The 15,472-nt window shown below is 45.0% G+C and overlaps 1 protein-coding gene across 4 annotated transcripts in view; it reads right to left on the bottom strand.

The window, feature by feature from the left end:
- The window catches only part of LOC102300092 (casein kinase I), a 21,751-nt gene extending 7,459 nt beyond the window's left edge, over positions 1-14,292 (bottom strand). For 2 of the 4 annotated variants that reach the window (XM_042215683.1, XM_042215685.1), the window contains exons 1-9: positions 14,026-14,292; positions 8,715-9,502; positions 8,297-8,366; positions 5,130-5,278; positions 4,803-5,037; positions 4,316-4,401; positions 4,108-4,192; positions 3,873-4,021; positions 2,245-2,325 (exon numbers count right to left, since the gene is read on the bottom strand). In XM_042215683.1, coding sequence (XP_042071617.1) covers positions 2,245-2,325; positions 3,873-4,021; positions 4,108-4,192; positions 4,316-4,401; positions 4,803-5,037; positions 5,130-5,278; positions 8,297-8,366; positions 8,715-8,981 — 1,122 coding nt within the window. In that variant the 5' untranslated portion in view covers positions 8,982-9,502; positions 14,026-14,292. The remainder of the gene's footprint in view (positions 1-2,244; positions 2,326-3,872; positions 4,022-4,107; positions 4,193-4,315; positions 4,402-4,802; positions 5,038-5,129; positions 5,279-8,296; positions 8,367-8,714; positions 9,503-14,025) is intronic. The other 2 variants (XM_042215684.1, XM_042215686.1) reach the window with 1 other exon arrangement.
- Positions 14,293-15,472: the final 1,180 nt, after the last annotated feature.

The following is a 15,472-nucleotide window of genomic DNA, read 5'->3' as shown; positions in this document are numbered from 1 at the left end:
AGGGTCAAAAAAAGTCGGATTTGATGCGCTTTCGCCTGCAGTGTGAACGTAGCCTTAGTGGCAGGATCACTTTTTAATTACTTAGAGACTTCAGCAGGTGTTAGGACGTCCACACAGTCTTCATGTGTTCACTAGTTTTTCTCTCTGTCATTTCCTGTGTTGTTTATCAACATCTAGTGAGAAGTTCATGCCATTTACAAATATATTTATTTAGAAAACTAATATGTTCAATATTTATTTTACCTGCTGTAAATAACAAGAAAGCAGTAACAGTGAGCTTATAATGACAAATAACAGGTATGTGCTGAAGGTGTCTGTCAGTATAAAACTGCACACAGGCTCTTTAAGAATAGAAATCTGTGAGTAAGAGACAAGGCTGGAAAACACAACACTGATCTTCACTTCATCAAAAATAAAACACTCGGCAGTGGACGAGCAAAACACCGGTGAGAGAGCAGAAAACAAATGCCTTCTAAAAAAGGTGAAGAGGCGACGCAATCCCACAGTAAACATGTCCCAGTGAGCCTGAAACATGTTGCTACCACCAACTAAGCCATCGAGGTGGAACAGCAGCCTGCAGGTTAAAACAGACTAAAGTGTCACTATACACAGACTGAATATACCCTGAAAAGAATTCATAATGCACATCATACATGACATCATACATGACATCATACATGACATCATACATGACATCATACACGACATCGCTACTCTCAACTCCGATCTTCAACATGGTTATAAACAAAACTACCCATAGCCATAAGCATAAATACATTTGGTGTGGTTCTGGATGTTTTATTATTCTGCCCACCCAACCACAACCATGACCCAACCATAACTCAACCATAACCATAACTTAACCATAACCCAACCATGGTAAATGGTAAATGGCCTGTATTTATATAGCGCTTTACTCGTCCCTAAGGACCCCAAAGCGCTTTACACATCCAGTCATCCACCCATTCACACACTGGTGATGAGCTACATTGTAGCCACAGCCACCCTGGGGCGCACTGACAGAGGCGAGGCTGCCGGACACTGGCGCCACCGGGCCCTCTGACCACCACCAGTAGGCAACGGGTGAAGTGTCTTGCCCAAGGACACAACGACCGAGACTGTCCGAGCCGGGGCTCGAACCGGCAACCTTCCGATTACAAGACGAACTCCCAACTCTTGAGCCACGATCGCCCCATAACCATAACTCAACCATAACCATAACTCAACCATAACCATAACTCAACCATAACCATGACCCAACCATAACCATGACTCAACCATAACCATAACTCCAACCATAACCATGACTAAACCATAACCATGACTAAACCATAACCATACTCAACCATAACCATACCCAACCATAACCATGACTAAACCATAACCATGACTAAACCATAACCATAACTCAACCATAACCATGACTCAACCATAACCATGACTCAACCATAACCATGACTAAACCATAACCATAACTCAACCATAACCATAACTCAACCATAACCATGACTAAACCATAACCATGACTAAACCATAACCATAACTCAACCATAACCATGACCCAACCATAACCATGACTCAACCATAACCATGACTCAACCATAACCATGACTAAACCATAACCATAACTCAACCATAACCATAACTCAACCATAACCATGACCCAACCATAACCATACTCAACCATAACCATGACAACCATAACCATACAACCATAACCATAACTCAACCATAACCATGACAAACCATAACCATATCAACCATAACCATGACCAACCATAACCATGACTAAACCATAACCATGACCCAACCCAAAAGTTCTATAATCAAAGTGCAATTCTTGTGGTGGCTTCATTATGAACACTTATGGGGAAAGACATGCCTCACCTTAGTTCTTTAAGCCATGCACAGTAAAACAGGCTTCAACATCCCACCCATATGACTGATCCATATTATATCACTAAAATATTTGTAATCATGGTACTTTAGTAGTACAAAAATAGAAGAATAAGAATGAATAACTTATTCTGTTTATTGTGTTCAGCCTTAACTGGGTATTCCTGCTGTGGTTTGTTGTTACAGAGGGAACCCCTGAAGAAAGAGCCCCCATTGTCCAGTAGAGATGAAAAGACAAAGGAGCAACATGTAGCCAGGTATGCGTTTCCTTTGTACGGTGAAAAGTGTGTATGTGAGTGCCAACACTAACGAGGACATGCTCCACGTTTGTCTATAATCAGTGCCTACCTGGTTTTTGGTTTGTGGTGCTTTATCTCGGTTGCTCATCTGAAGTGGAGTCTCGCTGGCCACCGGACCAATCGGAGTGGGCTAAGCACAAAACAAAGGGTTAACACAGAAAATGTACACAGCTAATACACAGCTATCAGACGTTTCCTTATTTGGGCTTAAGCTGGAGTCAATCGACATGTCACATTAATATTACTGAGGAAACATCAGTGTGGAACAGTCCATTCACCCACTAACACAGTCGCAGCGGGGCACACGGCGCAGTCGCAGCGGGGCACACGGCGCAGTCGCAGCGGGGAACACGGCAGTCGCAGCGGGGAACACGGCGCAGTCACAGCGGGGACGGCAGTCGCAGCGGGGAACACGCGCAGTGCAGCGGGGAACACGACGCAGTCGCAGCGGGACACGGCGCAGTCGCAGCGGGACCGCAGTCGCAGCGGCACACGCGCAGTCGCAGCGGGACACACGGCGCAGTCGCAGCGGGACACACGGCGCAGTCGCAGCGGGACACACGGCGCAGTCGCAGCGGGACACACGGCGCAGTCGCAGCGGGGCACACGGCGCAGTCGCAGCGGGGAACACGGCGCAGTCGCAGCGGGCCACACGGCGCAGTCGCAGCGGGACACACGGCGCAGTGGGACGCAGTCGCATTGGGGCACACGACGCAGTAGCAGCGGGACACACGACGCAGTCAGTCCGACTGTTTTAAGAGAAAACGTTATAATAAGTCAGCTTTGTATAATTCAGTAGAAATAAGCAGTGCTGTTGCAGACAGCTGAGCTGTGTTCAGCTTGTTCTCAGAGACGCAGTGAACCGTGGAGGGAGACTGTTTTTACCTCTCCAAGCAGTTCAACTCTTTTTATAAACTTTGTTGTTTTAACGTACTCGGGGGTGCAGCTCAGTGCTCCTAATTTTTGCAGCTGTTCCTCACTGAAAATTGCTGTTGGCTTTCAGTTGTTCCAACACATATTATGGGATATCACACTCCCACGTGCCCTGGCTGGAGACACCTCTAGTCAAGCATTCAAACTGGATCACCAGTGATATCTGAGGCCCCGCCTGCACGTATACAGCCCTGTAATCACAGTCATCCCTTAGTTTAAACCCTTTTCACTAAGATGTGAACCACTCCTGCTGCCCACAGAGCCCACACACTGTTAGCTCTGCTGTCTACCAACTTGCAAACAGCTTAAATACTGCTGCTGGTCCCACTGCTCCGTTGGTGTGTAGTCTGCCTGCAGAGGGAGTCCGTCCCCTGTTAAAGATGGCTCCCTCTCTTCTGTTATGGTGCAGTGCGTTCTGTTTCTAATAACCACCCATGTTCAGGGCCATCAGAACCTGTGGCCTGACCCTTGGTGACAGACTGTAAGGGCACCCTTGGGTTTGTGATTTCTGGCACCCTCGCTCCAGCCGTTCGTATAAAATGCTGCATAACGAAGAATACATGAGGAACTGCGTCTGTGCGGACGACAGGATCTAAACTGATGCAGTTTCAGTTCCTGTAAACACAGCCCATCAATCAGTACATGAGCTAAGGTTGGCTCATGTACTGGGCCAACCTTAGCTCTGAGCCTGCAACAAGCCACAACGTGCGTTCAAGACACACACACACACACACACACACTAACCAGTGGCTTCCCAGTCCAGTCGTACTGGTAATCAAAGACGTATCCATTTCTGTCAAAGAGGTCTGTGAAGAGTTTCCTCAGATAGTCGTAGTCCGGCTTCTCAAAGAAGTCAAGCCGACGCACATACCGCAAGTAGGTGGCCATCTCTTCTGTTACATACACAGACAGGTATGAGACCACCCAACCCACACAGGCGCACACATGAAATAGGCTTTTCTAACGAGTCAATACAAACCTGGGAAGTTCTCACAGAGGACCTCTATTGGGGTGTCTCGTTTTGTGTCTCCTATCTTCTGATAACGTTCTTTCAGAGTGTCAGCCTAATGAAGAGACACACAGTGAGCCATCTGTATGCAGAGTGACTGAAGACAAGTCCGAACAAGAGAGGCAGGCGAAGAAAACAAGAAGGGGCTGGACCGATGGAAAGCTGCCCGTCTCCTCACCTTGAGTCCCTGCCAGGGCAAGCTGCCTCGCAGGAAGTACATGAACATGTGGCCCAGAGCTTCCAGGTCATCCCGCCGACTTTGCTCTGAAACAACACGAGAGACCAGGCTTAGACGGCATGGCTGGACCGTAACAACATGACACAGTCTGCTACAGACAGCCCCAGGATGGTAAATGTGTCATAACAGTCTTTGACCACATCATCACTTCGTTACAAAGTCAGGCTGAACACGTGACGCTCAGCTCCTCTCTTCAGAGTTTCACGTGTTGAGGCACCAGCTGCAATTTCAGTCCTTCACCAGCACTTAGTACTGTGTCTGAATGCATCCTGTCGAACTAAGACCGAGGCAAATACTGTAAATATCACATATGTTAAAATAAGTTAATGTGAATTATCAGCTGGCACAGTGGGCACACAATGCAAGAGCTGCTGTCATATGTGGGCACCTGGCATGTGTGAATATATGACCGGATGAAGGCGCTCACCTTTCCCTAGATGTGTATTTATGCTCATGTATCTAGCAGTGCCAGTTAGACTCTTGTGTTCTCTGTAAGGGATGTGCTTCTTGGTCTCTGGGTCAATGTATTCTTTCGCCAGGCCAAAGTCGATGATGTGGATCGTGTGCTGCCTCTTGGAACCCGGTCGGCCAACCAGGAAGTTCTCGGGTTTCACATCTCTATAGATCAGGCTTCTGGTGTGGACAAACTCCATGCGAGTTATCTAGGGGACAAGACGAGAGCAGAACCGATTCAGCGGCTCTGTAAACTACTGGTGGTTAACGTCTGAACATTCAAATGTGAACACTGACTTACCAGCTGTATGGCTATCATAAGTACAGTCTTTAGAGAGAAAGTCCTGTCACAGAGGTCAAACAGATCTTCTAAGCTGGGTCCCAGTAGCTCCAGAACCATAGCATTGTATTTACCACATGGTCCAAAGTAAAACACCTGGGGTACACCCTCTGGGTGTCCAATGGAAGAACAAAGCATAGTTGATGGACTGTGATCACTCCTCATTTTAATAGATAATAACATGTAGGGCTGTGCGATATGAAGAAACATCTATTGTCTCATATTAGACGCCATCGTTTGTTTGGTGGTTTCGCAAAATCCACTGTTTACGATACTTTCTCACGGTTTGGATGCAGGCGTGGGGAATCCCAGCATGGCCGGTGAAGACAAACCGAGGACCTTATTCCTAAATGAGGGGCGGCCTCTGCAGCACGGACACGGTTTGGTCATGGGAGGTCTGACACGCACCAGAAAACTGTACTATTCAAGTTATAGTGCAAACTAGAGCAGGGCGATATGACCAAAAATATTCATCACCATATACATTTGAAAATTTGTGATAACGATATAACTGACGACACAATTGACACGAGACAAAATACTTTCCAACTCCACAACTTTATTAGTGCAAAAAAACCATCAATGTATTTTCACTTAAACAAGCAGCTGTTTTTTATCTGCATTAAAGTTATATAAACTTTAACAGTGCAAATTCCTTGCTGGCATTTCCAGTGGAAACTGGCCGACACATCCTCAGCATAACCATGTATAATATCCACAAAACTTAAAGAGGTTAAACACACACAGTACGGTAACATTATGTTGAAGCACAGTACGTATCACTCCGCGAGGCTCCGCCTACGATAGCCGTAATGCTCCAACAATCCATCAAGCGGTGCGGCTTCGTAGCTCAGCAAAGTCGTACTGAAACATTTGACAGATTTTCGAGCGCCGTGCACATAAAATCGTTTCGAGGTCAGTAAACACAACCAGAGTTCATACATAAGGCACACGGGATTATAAGGGGCTCTGTCGACTTTCAGAAAAATCAAAGGATGATTTTAAGTGCGCCGTATTTTCCAAACAACACGGTAATAACGACGGCCCGCTAGCATGCGCTACCAAAAATAGTGCTTTGTTGTGTATCTGACGGACGAAAGCTAAACCAGTTCCACACCAGTGAAGCTGCAGCATTTTTACAAACCAACTATTGCTGCAAAAGGCAGCAGTACCACAAATTTATTCCACCAGCTGAAAGGTCGTCCACTGCAAAACAAAGTGTTTTAAACTCAGCATGTCAACGTCTCCCCACGCCCCAAAGAACAGGTATGTTCTTTGGGGATCATCATTTAGCCTGGAGAAATAGTTTGCTGCTTTATAAGAAAGCCCTCCACAAAGCCAGAACATCTTACTATTCATCACTGATTGAAGAAAATAAGAACAACCCCAGGTTTCTCTTCAGCTCTGTAGAGCCAACCATCCCTTTAACGTTAACTAGTAATGACTTCATGAACTTCTTCACAAATAAAATTTTTATCATTAGAGAAAAAATTACCAGTAATCATCCCACAGATGTAATATTATCTACAGCTACTCTTAGTACCATTGATGTTAAGTTAGACTCTTTTTCTCCAATTGATCTTTCTGAGTTAACTTCAATAATTACTTCCTCCAAACCATCAACCTGTCTTTTAGACCCCATTCCTACAAAACTGCTCAAAGAAGTCCTGCCATTAATTAATTCTTCGATCTTAAATATGATCAACCTATCTCTAATAATCGGCTATGTACCACAGGCCTTCAAGCTGGCTGTAGTTAAACCTTTACTCACATGTCCTTCAATGCACATATTAAACAAATATGTAAGACTGCTTTCTTCCATTTGTGCAACATCTCTAAAGTTAGAAATATCCTGTCTCAGAGTGACGCTGAAAAACTAGTTCATGCATTTATTACTTCCAGGCTGGACGACTGTAATTCATTATTATCAGGAAGTCCTAAAACTCCCTGAAAAGCCTTCAGCTGATCCAAAATGCTGCAGCAAGAGTCCTGACAGGGACTAGAAAGAGAGAGCAGATTTCTCCTGTTTTGGCTTCCTGTTAAATCCAGAATTCAAAATCCTGCTCCTCACATACAAGGTCTTAAATAATCAGGCCCCATCTTATCTTAATGACCTTGTAGTACCATATCACCCTATTAGAGCACTTCGCTCTCGCTCTGCAGGCCTACTTGTTGTTCCTAGAGTATTTAAAAGTAGAATGGGAGGCAGAGCCTTCAGTTTTCAGGCCCCTCTTCTGTGGAACCAGCTTCCAGTTTGGATTCAGGAGACAGACACTATCTCTACTTTCAAGATCAGGCTTCAAACTTTCCTTTTTGCTAAAGCATATAGTTAGGGCTGGACCAGGTGACCCTGAATCCTCCCTTAGTTATGCTGCAATAGACGTAGGCTGCCGGGGATTCCCATGATGCATTGAGTTTTTCCTTTCCAGTCACCTTTCTCACTCACTATGTATTAACAGACCTCTCTGCATTGAATCATATCTGTTATTAACCTCTGTCTCTCTTCCACAGCATGTCTTTATCCTGTCTTCCTTCTCTCACCCCAACCAATCACAGCAGATGGCCCCGCCCCTCCCTGAGCCTGGTTCTGCCGGAGGTTTCTTCCTGTTAAAAGGGAGTTTTTCCTTCCCACTGTCGCCAAAGTGCTGCTCATAGGGGTCATATGATTGTTGGGTTTTTCTCTGTATCTATGAAGCGCCTTGAAGCGACTTTTGTTGTGATTTGGCGCTATATAAATAAAACTGAATTTAATTGAACCTGTGACTGCTCTACGTCAGTCTGCACTTTGGTTTATGTAATTTGAGGTCGTCACATTTTTTAATCTTATAATTTTTATATGTTATAAGCACAAAGGAGCACATTTTTAATGTCAACGGTTTTATTTTGTCTCCTGAATTCTGCGGCTGAAAATGACATTTGTATATTGCGCACATTGATATGAGATGTTCCTCATATTGCCCAGCCCTAAGAACGCATGACAGCTCAGGACTAAACACTAAAAAGCTATTTAAGACAACTCCAGAGTCAGTAATGCAGCTCATTCGTAGCATTCATCCAGCACGCGGGCTGGTGCCCGTCTCAGCTGACACTGGGTCCAATGGGGAGGGGGGTAAGCACAGAGACCTCACCTGAACTTCCCAGTTGTTTGTAGAAGCGATATTCTAGATGGAGTTGTGGCGCTCGTGACTTAATTGGTTCCTACAAAAGAGAATAACGTTAATTTAGACAAACTAGAAATAACCTCACAGCAATGAGCTCATCAGGACACCATGGATTTGAATCTGAGTGCAGATGTTTTAATCGACTGATTGACATCAGGACGAGAGGCGTTCCACATGCTTGGAACCACAGAGTTCCCCACCTGGTCAAACTGATCAACAACAACAGGAGGTGACCAGTAAGCTGATGGCGTCTGTGCAGCGGCCCCTGAGCTCAAGGCACACGTCAGCTTAACCGTGCGTATGTATCCTATGATGTATCCTTGTTAAACCAACCACATGTGTTGCTACAGTTCTAAAATGTTAACAAGCAGAAACGCATGTTTACCAGTTTGATGGCCACATATTCATTGGTGTAGAGGTTCTTTCCAAGCCGAAGCTCTCCAAAGTTCCCACAGCCAATCTTCTTTCCAACCCGGAAGTTTGGGCCGACCATCAGAACCCCAGAGTTGGAGCCAGCTCCCCGTCCGTGCCCCGGTCGGCTCCCTGTCACCCCAGACATCCTCTTCACATCCTCTGTCTCCCCCTTGCCTCCACCTCCTCCGCCTCCTCCCCCGCCCCCTCCTCCCCCGACTCCTCGCTTGTCAAAGTCCATCAGTTTGTGGTAGCCTGGCCTCTCCACGATTAAGCCGATTCCATACAACCAAAATAACCACCAAAACAAAAGCCTATCAGACTATCTGAGCTGAGGCAGCTTGGTTGTAGCTGATTTTAGTCAGCAGAGACGGTACGGTGGAGCTGATGTGGATGAGTGAATGAATGAGAAATGAAAAGATGAAGGGGTGAGGGGGACCACCACGAATGACTGTAAACCCCCTTGTAGGGGCCAGAGATGCTAATGGGAAGGATGAGGTTAAAGGCCCGTATTTAACCATATGCTAACATGCTATTGTGGACGTGGAAGCTATACCAGCTTCAGGTTCAGACATGACAGCACACAGGAAGAGTCGGGAGGTTTTTCCACATCTGACACTCAGGTAATACTTTAGTGGCACAGGCGTAAGCTAGCTGGCTTTAGTGCACGTGTCCCACAGAGACAACCCGGCTGCTTGTTCCTGTGACACAACAGGTGAAGCTTTGACCCCTGGGTGAGAGCAATGCCGCGTGTTGAACCACCTAAGGAGAAAAAAAACAGAAAAAAATGAATATCAAATATTTCAGTGCCACCATTTTCACTGTGTGAACTATAGAGCACGTGGACCAGAGTTTCCTCATTAGAAGAGTGGTTTATCTGAGAGCGCTGAACTCAAATTACATTAAAGGACCACTCAGATAACAAGCAGCATGAAACTCTGTGAGAGCTTCAGGCTTGAGACGGGAAAGAAACCCACAGCTGATAGTTGTGCTGCAGCCATTACAAGGCAGAGGAGCAGCCGACTGCCCCTTTTTAAATCTAACAACGTTTCATGGAGTAAGAGTCTGGAGTTTCAAACGCGTCACAGACATCACAGGATGGCAACAGAAAACCAGAGCACATCTGCCTTCAGGAGGCCCGGCTGGTGTTTGGCTCCTCTGATAGGAACACCCATCCTGGATACTCCAATTCCTTCATTTCCTGCAGTTTTCCTCTCACTCCATCCGTTCCTTCACATCCCTGTTATTCTATTCCAGGCTCCTTTTTCTCTTCCTGCTTACTGAGGTCCAAGCATGAAGTAAGAATGACTTCAAGTCAAACTTGCAGATATTTAATGGGCCGAGGTTCACGTGGGTTCACGAGTCAGAAGCCAAGCTAAACACCAACAAAGGTGAAGTTTAGCACGTCAGAATAACGTTTCCCGCTCACACTGGTATAAAAGCTCAACTGTCAGTCAGACTTGTGCAGTGTTGATGTGAGGTTCACTTCACGGTGATGATGTGAAGGACCAACGAGGGGAAGGAAATCTGGGAGACAGCAGCGAGTTCCTCTGACGCCGCTAACAGGAAACACTGAGCCGTATCCCGCTGAAGCAGAGCAACGGGTGATCCGTGACCGGAAGAGAAATCATTTCAGTAAAGGCTGCCGAGTTTTAATAAGCATTATTATGATGTCAGAAATCTAAATGTGTCTTCATTCAGTTTAGTGAAACACAATAACGTTGACCTAGAGGGAAACCACAGTTTACATAAAACCCTGAAGCTCAGCAGACATCAGCTCTATGCTGTTACAGCTGATAACGCTGAAAGTCATGAAAGCAACGTGGACACGGGACAAACATCATCATGTTATGAGCGTTGATGTTTGTGCACCACGGCGCACTCTGCAACTTCCCTTTGGACCACAAAGACAAAAACCAGCTAATCTCAGCATAACCAGACAAACTGCTAATGAGCTTTGTGTGCTTCATGTTTCTGACATAAAACTGAACCAGTAGCAACAGGCCGTAGTTTCAGCCATCCTAAACGGAGACCTTGTAGTAACTGATGTGTACGAGGCCAACTTTGTTCAGGTGAGGGAAGCTCGGTGCTCCCGACATCACACAGTATCAGTGCAGGACGGGAGGAAGCAAAGAGAAGAGCGTTTCCCAGAATGGCGCGCTCCGATTGGTGACTGTACACGAGTCTGCTGCCTCAGTCGACACAGTAAGTTTGAGCGCAGCAAGGATTAAGGTGACGCGACTCGCACCGTTGCTGTCGCTTGGAAACGTTTCTCTTAACTACACACAGACCCATGATTCATTTCAGCAACAAGTGTGGGCACTGCAATCAAGACGAGCGAGAAACGGACGAAGCAGAAGCCCGTCGACGGGACAAACGCTTGTTCGTGCAGACTTCCACGTGCATCCATCCCAACACACGACATGCCCCCACACTGATAAAGTGACAGCTGAGTGCCGATCTACAAGAATAACATTTACCGAAGCACGTCCTGCAGCTGCCACCGGCTCTGACAAAATGAACTGATTTATTTTAACCACGTTTAGTTCTCCAAATGAGGGACGCAGGCTACTTAACAAAAAGGCTCGTCACATTAGACTCTGTTATAAACGTCGCTCTGTTACGATCCCCTGCAACAGCAGAGCTTCTGTAGCCTCACACAGAGCTCTTGGTCAGGTGGAGCAGCTCACAGGGAAAAACGACAAATAAATAAATAACCTCAACTACACAAAATTACAGCTTCATTAAGGCTTCCAGAAGGAATACCAACATCCATGCTGGAAAACATGCATCCATAATGCATATTACACAACACAGACCAGCTCCTTTCTGGATGGAGTTTGAATGTGACTTCGAGCAGTCCAAAGACATGCGGTCAGCAGGGTTACGTTAACTTTTATGTCCAATTTAGATGTAATGGCCTCTGTGCAGTAGAGGTGGGAATCACAATACTTAACGCACGATACGATATTATTGCAATTTTTAAAAATATTTTGCGATATTCAGATTCTGTACATAAAGGTAAACTTTATCAATATTCATTTTATCTAATATCAAAGTCTCGCACTCAGTCTTTCTCTCATTTCAGTTTTATTGTTGACAAACTGAACGGTTTGTATTACAGTCTAGTCCAACTTAACTGAATGCAACCATCTGGTACAATTACAGCTATTCTGAACTATGCAATATGAAAACTATGCAGCCCCTTCAGCAACTGAAGAACTTGAAAGTAAATTAAAACAAAATATAATTTTACATTAAATAAAAAAGTTTTAAACTTAATTAAAATAAAACATGTCTTAAATTAAAATAAGTAAACTGTCATGTTTATTGCTGCCAAAAAACAAGTTAAACACATTTGGACAGTGTCAGGATTCTTGCTCAGAAAAAGGATCAACATGCTCTGAAGTCAGAGCACAAAAACCTTTTTTGTAACAAAATATCGATTTCTGCTGTCCCTGCATCGATACATTATTAGCAAACAAAATATCACGATGCTACACAGTATCGATTTTTTCCCCACCCCTAGTGTCAGCCTTGCCAGAGAGGGGCACTTGTCCAGGTGTGCCCCTCCCTGGGACAGGCTCCACTCCACAAACAACTCTGAACTGGATAAGCTTGAGAAAATGAATAAAGCAGTCAAAGCATGCAACAAATATCTATGAAGCCCTGAAATCTACACATGCGTCCTGATTTTAAGTGCTGAACTTTTATCTGCACTGAAACCACACTTACAACAAACCTGACACAGATTTTTAGCTGTTTTTGTGACTTTTCTGGAGAGTGAACATCTGTGTGGTGTATGCAGGACAAATCTTTAATACAATCTATAAGATGAACAGAAATACACACTGCTAAAGCTCAGAAACAGCTTGTACCTAATCTTTGAGTGGGTGACGTCAGGTGTGGGCGGATTATGAAAAACAGAATAACAAGCCTGATCACTTGATTCTGAACAAAAGGATGAACTCCAACGTTGTTAGGTATCACCAGCGACCTGAAGGTTACAGGTTAATGAGACCAGAGTAACATACACAGCCCTACATCGGACTCACAGCGCCAGAATAAGAGACCTTGATGTGATTCTGCACATGTTTGTATTTGGATGGTGGTTTCAGAATATTTACATTCTCAATTTGTAATAAAGAGCAATGAAAACTTAAAGGCTGGTTCCAACATTTGTATTGGGGTTTTTAGTGAGTAAAAACATACATCTGCCCTGTGTGAAGCCTGAGCAAACACAAAGAACATCCTCCTCTGCCAGCTGACCACAGTTTGGAGGCACTGCTTACTAAGTACTTCCTGCGTGCACTTCCCGAGAGGTGATTTAAAAACAATACTACTGGCCTCATCTCAGCCATCATGGCCTTACACTGCTGAGCCAATCAGTGTATGACATATTACCATCCCTGCTCTTATAGCAGACCATATCTGAAATGCATCTGATGGTCAGATATGTGTGTATCAATTAGCTCGTATTAAAACCTACTGAGCGCCTGTCGTGCAGCTGTAAACATTACTCCGTTCATTTTAACCAACTGCTAGCAGACAGAAATGACTTCTTCATGAGGTCTGTAGGAGAAACACAGCATATCTAAATGCATCGCCGTGGCCTCGTCTCGCCACCCACACTCCACAGTTCTTACTCATTTCTGAGTCTCTGTAATAGTACATACTTCAAAGCTAAGCTAAAGGAGTGCAAACCATAGCTTTGTTCACTGGTTCCGCGGGCTGTCAACGTTTTACAGCTACAGACAGAAAGCTTTAGGCTGACCTGAGAAGCTCTGCTAACGGTTAGCTGATCGGACTGTAGCACGTCTCAGGACGGGGAGAAGCCACTGTGTAGTCTGATAACTAAACACCTGCATTTATTACACGACGTTAGCTGCTAGCCAGAGCTGGGAATTATTATGGTGCTACTGTTCGTCAACTCTCAATCAAGCTAGGTAGCGCAGGAAGTTAGATTTAGGCCACATTAGTTTGTGTGTGGTTGGCCCATAGACTGCAGCTTGACAATGTCAGCTTCATTGAAACAAATTTAAAGTGGCTAACTGCAGACAGTGCTACAGTAAACGGAGCAAAGCCATATAAAATGACTCCCAAGGTAATCACACGACAGTGAATACTTAAAGGATTCGGCTAGCGCAGCTAAGCACTGCCTGTCAGAAGCTAACGCTGGCTAGCATGATAAGCAGCCAGCTAAATAGCCAATGTTGGCTAACGCCGAATTTGTGCTCATACACAAACACGGTTAGCTCGTTTACAGACAGAGCTCACGTACGTACCCGCTCTCGATGTTTCTACGCTGACCTTGGGTCTCTGTTTTTCTAACTTGTTATAAACTGTTCGCGTTTTCTTCGTCTCGCTTTCCTGCTCATCTCTTTTCTATGGATGTTTGGCTAACCAGCTGAAAAGGCTCGCCAGTGAACCTGAACGCAATTTGCGTGGATGTAGACGAGAGCTACGCAGTAAACGAAGGGAACCAGCGCAGGGCCCTTTGAAGAATACCCACAGCAACGCTTCTTGTGCGTGTCTGCGCCTGTACGTGAGAGGGGGCCACGCACACTTCAGTTTGTGCAGAAAAGTTTAAATATTAACTTTCACCACTACTTTCTGACACTCTCACCGTCCGTGTTTTATGCAAAGCTGTATGAAAGTTTTTGTGTGCAGTTCAGCATATTTTTCTCAAATGTATGTGGACAAAATATAGACAAAAAGACAAATGGCACAAAAACACAACAATCGGCCTTCTCATTAAACACACAGTCCACACTCTTTAAATTAAACATTTCACATATACCCACGTGCTCCATAAAACCCTCAGCCTGGTTACAACAACGTTATTATTGTTTGCACAGCTGGTTTTTGTTTAGTTTGTTTCAACCTGTTGTTGATAGAAATCATCACAGGCATCAATAGGACGCTATGTTATTATAATGATTGTAAAAACAAGAACCCGACTGACAAATTTGGATTGATTTTGTTCTCTAATCCACACAGGGTCCAGTGTATATGCTATACATTATACACTGCCCTAAATCTTTGAATGAGTGGTGCTGAGGTCTCTTTTGATTTGACAGCAGTGATCATGATTGGCTACAACTGAACTCGCTGAACAATCAGAAGGTTCAAGCACTCAATGAAGGAAAACTGTAGATGTAAATACTTTGGGAAGGTCTCTGGGAGGCTGTCCCTGCTCCAACACTTTCAAGCTTGACTGAAATTTGTGCCCACATGAACACGCCGAACGCTTCTGGAGACAGTTTCTAATCAAATGTTGAGCTAGTTGGCCATGATGACAAAAGATGACTTCTCCACACATAAGAACACAACTGTCAAGCATGCTGTTAGCATCGACCCTGAGGCTGTACCGTTACACTTCACAAAGTGCATGGAATCGAATTTTTCATCAAATCAACAATTACGCCTTTGGCACAGTCATGTGATCTAACACGGTAACAAGAACAGTGCTCAAACATCCAACCAGAAATATACCAGGAGCTCGCTGATGGCTACCAAAGCATTTGGCTGAGGTGCAACATGCTAACATGCGTGAGGAGATCCCTCAGCAGGATCAATGCACGTAAAGCTCCGGGTCCTGACAACATTCCTGGTCGTGTACTGAGAGACTGTGCAGTGGAACTCACTGATGTCTTCACAGACATCTTCAACATATCACTCATCCAGGCTGTCGTCCCCACATGTTTTAAAGCCACCACAATCATTCCGGTT

This window comes from Haplochromis burtoni, unplaced genomic scaffold, assembly GCF_018398535.1.
Source record: "Haplochromis burtoni strain Fernald_Lab_line unplaced genomic scaffold, NCSU_Asbu1 Contig_794, whole genome shotgun sequence".
Taxonomy (NCBI): Eukaryota; Metazoa; Chordata; class Actinopteri; order Cichliformes; family Cichlidae; genus Haplochromis; species Haplochromis burtoni.
Note: the sequence above shows the minus strand (reverse complement) of the source record. Positions and strands in the feature narration are given on the sequence as shown.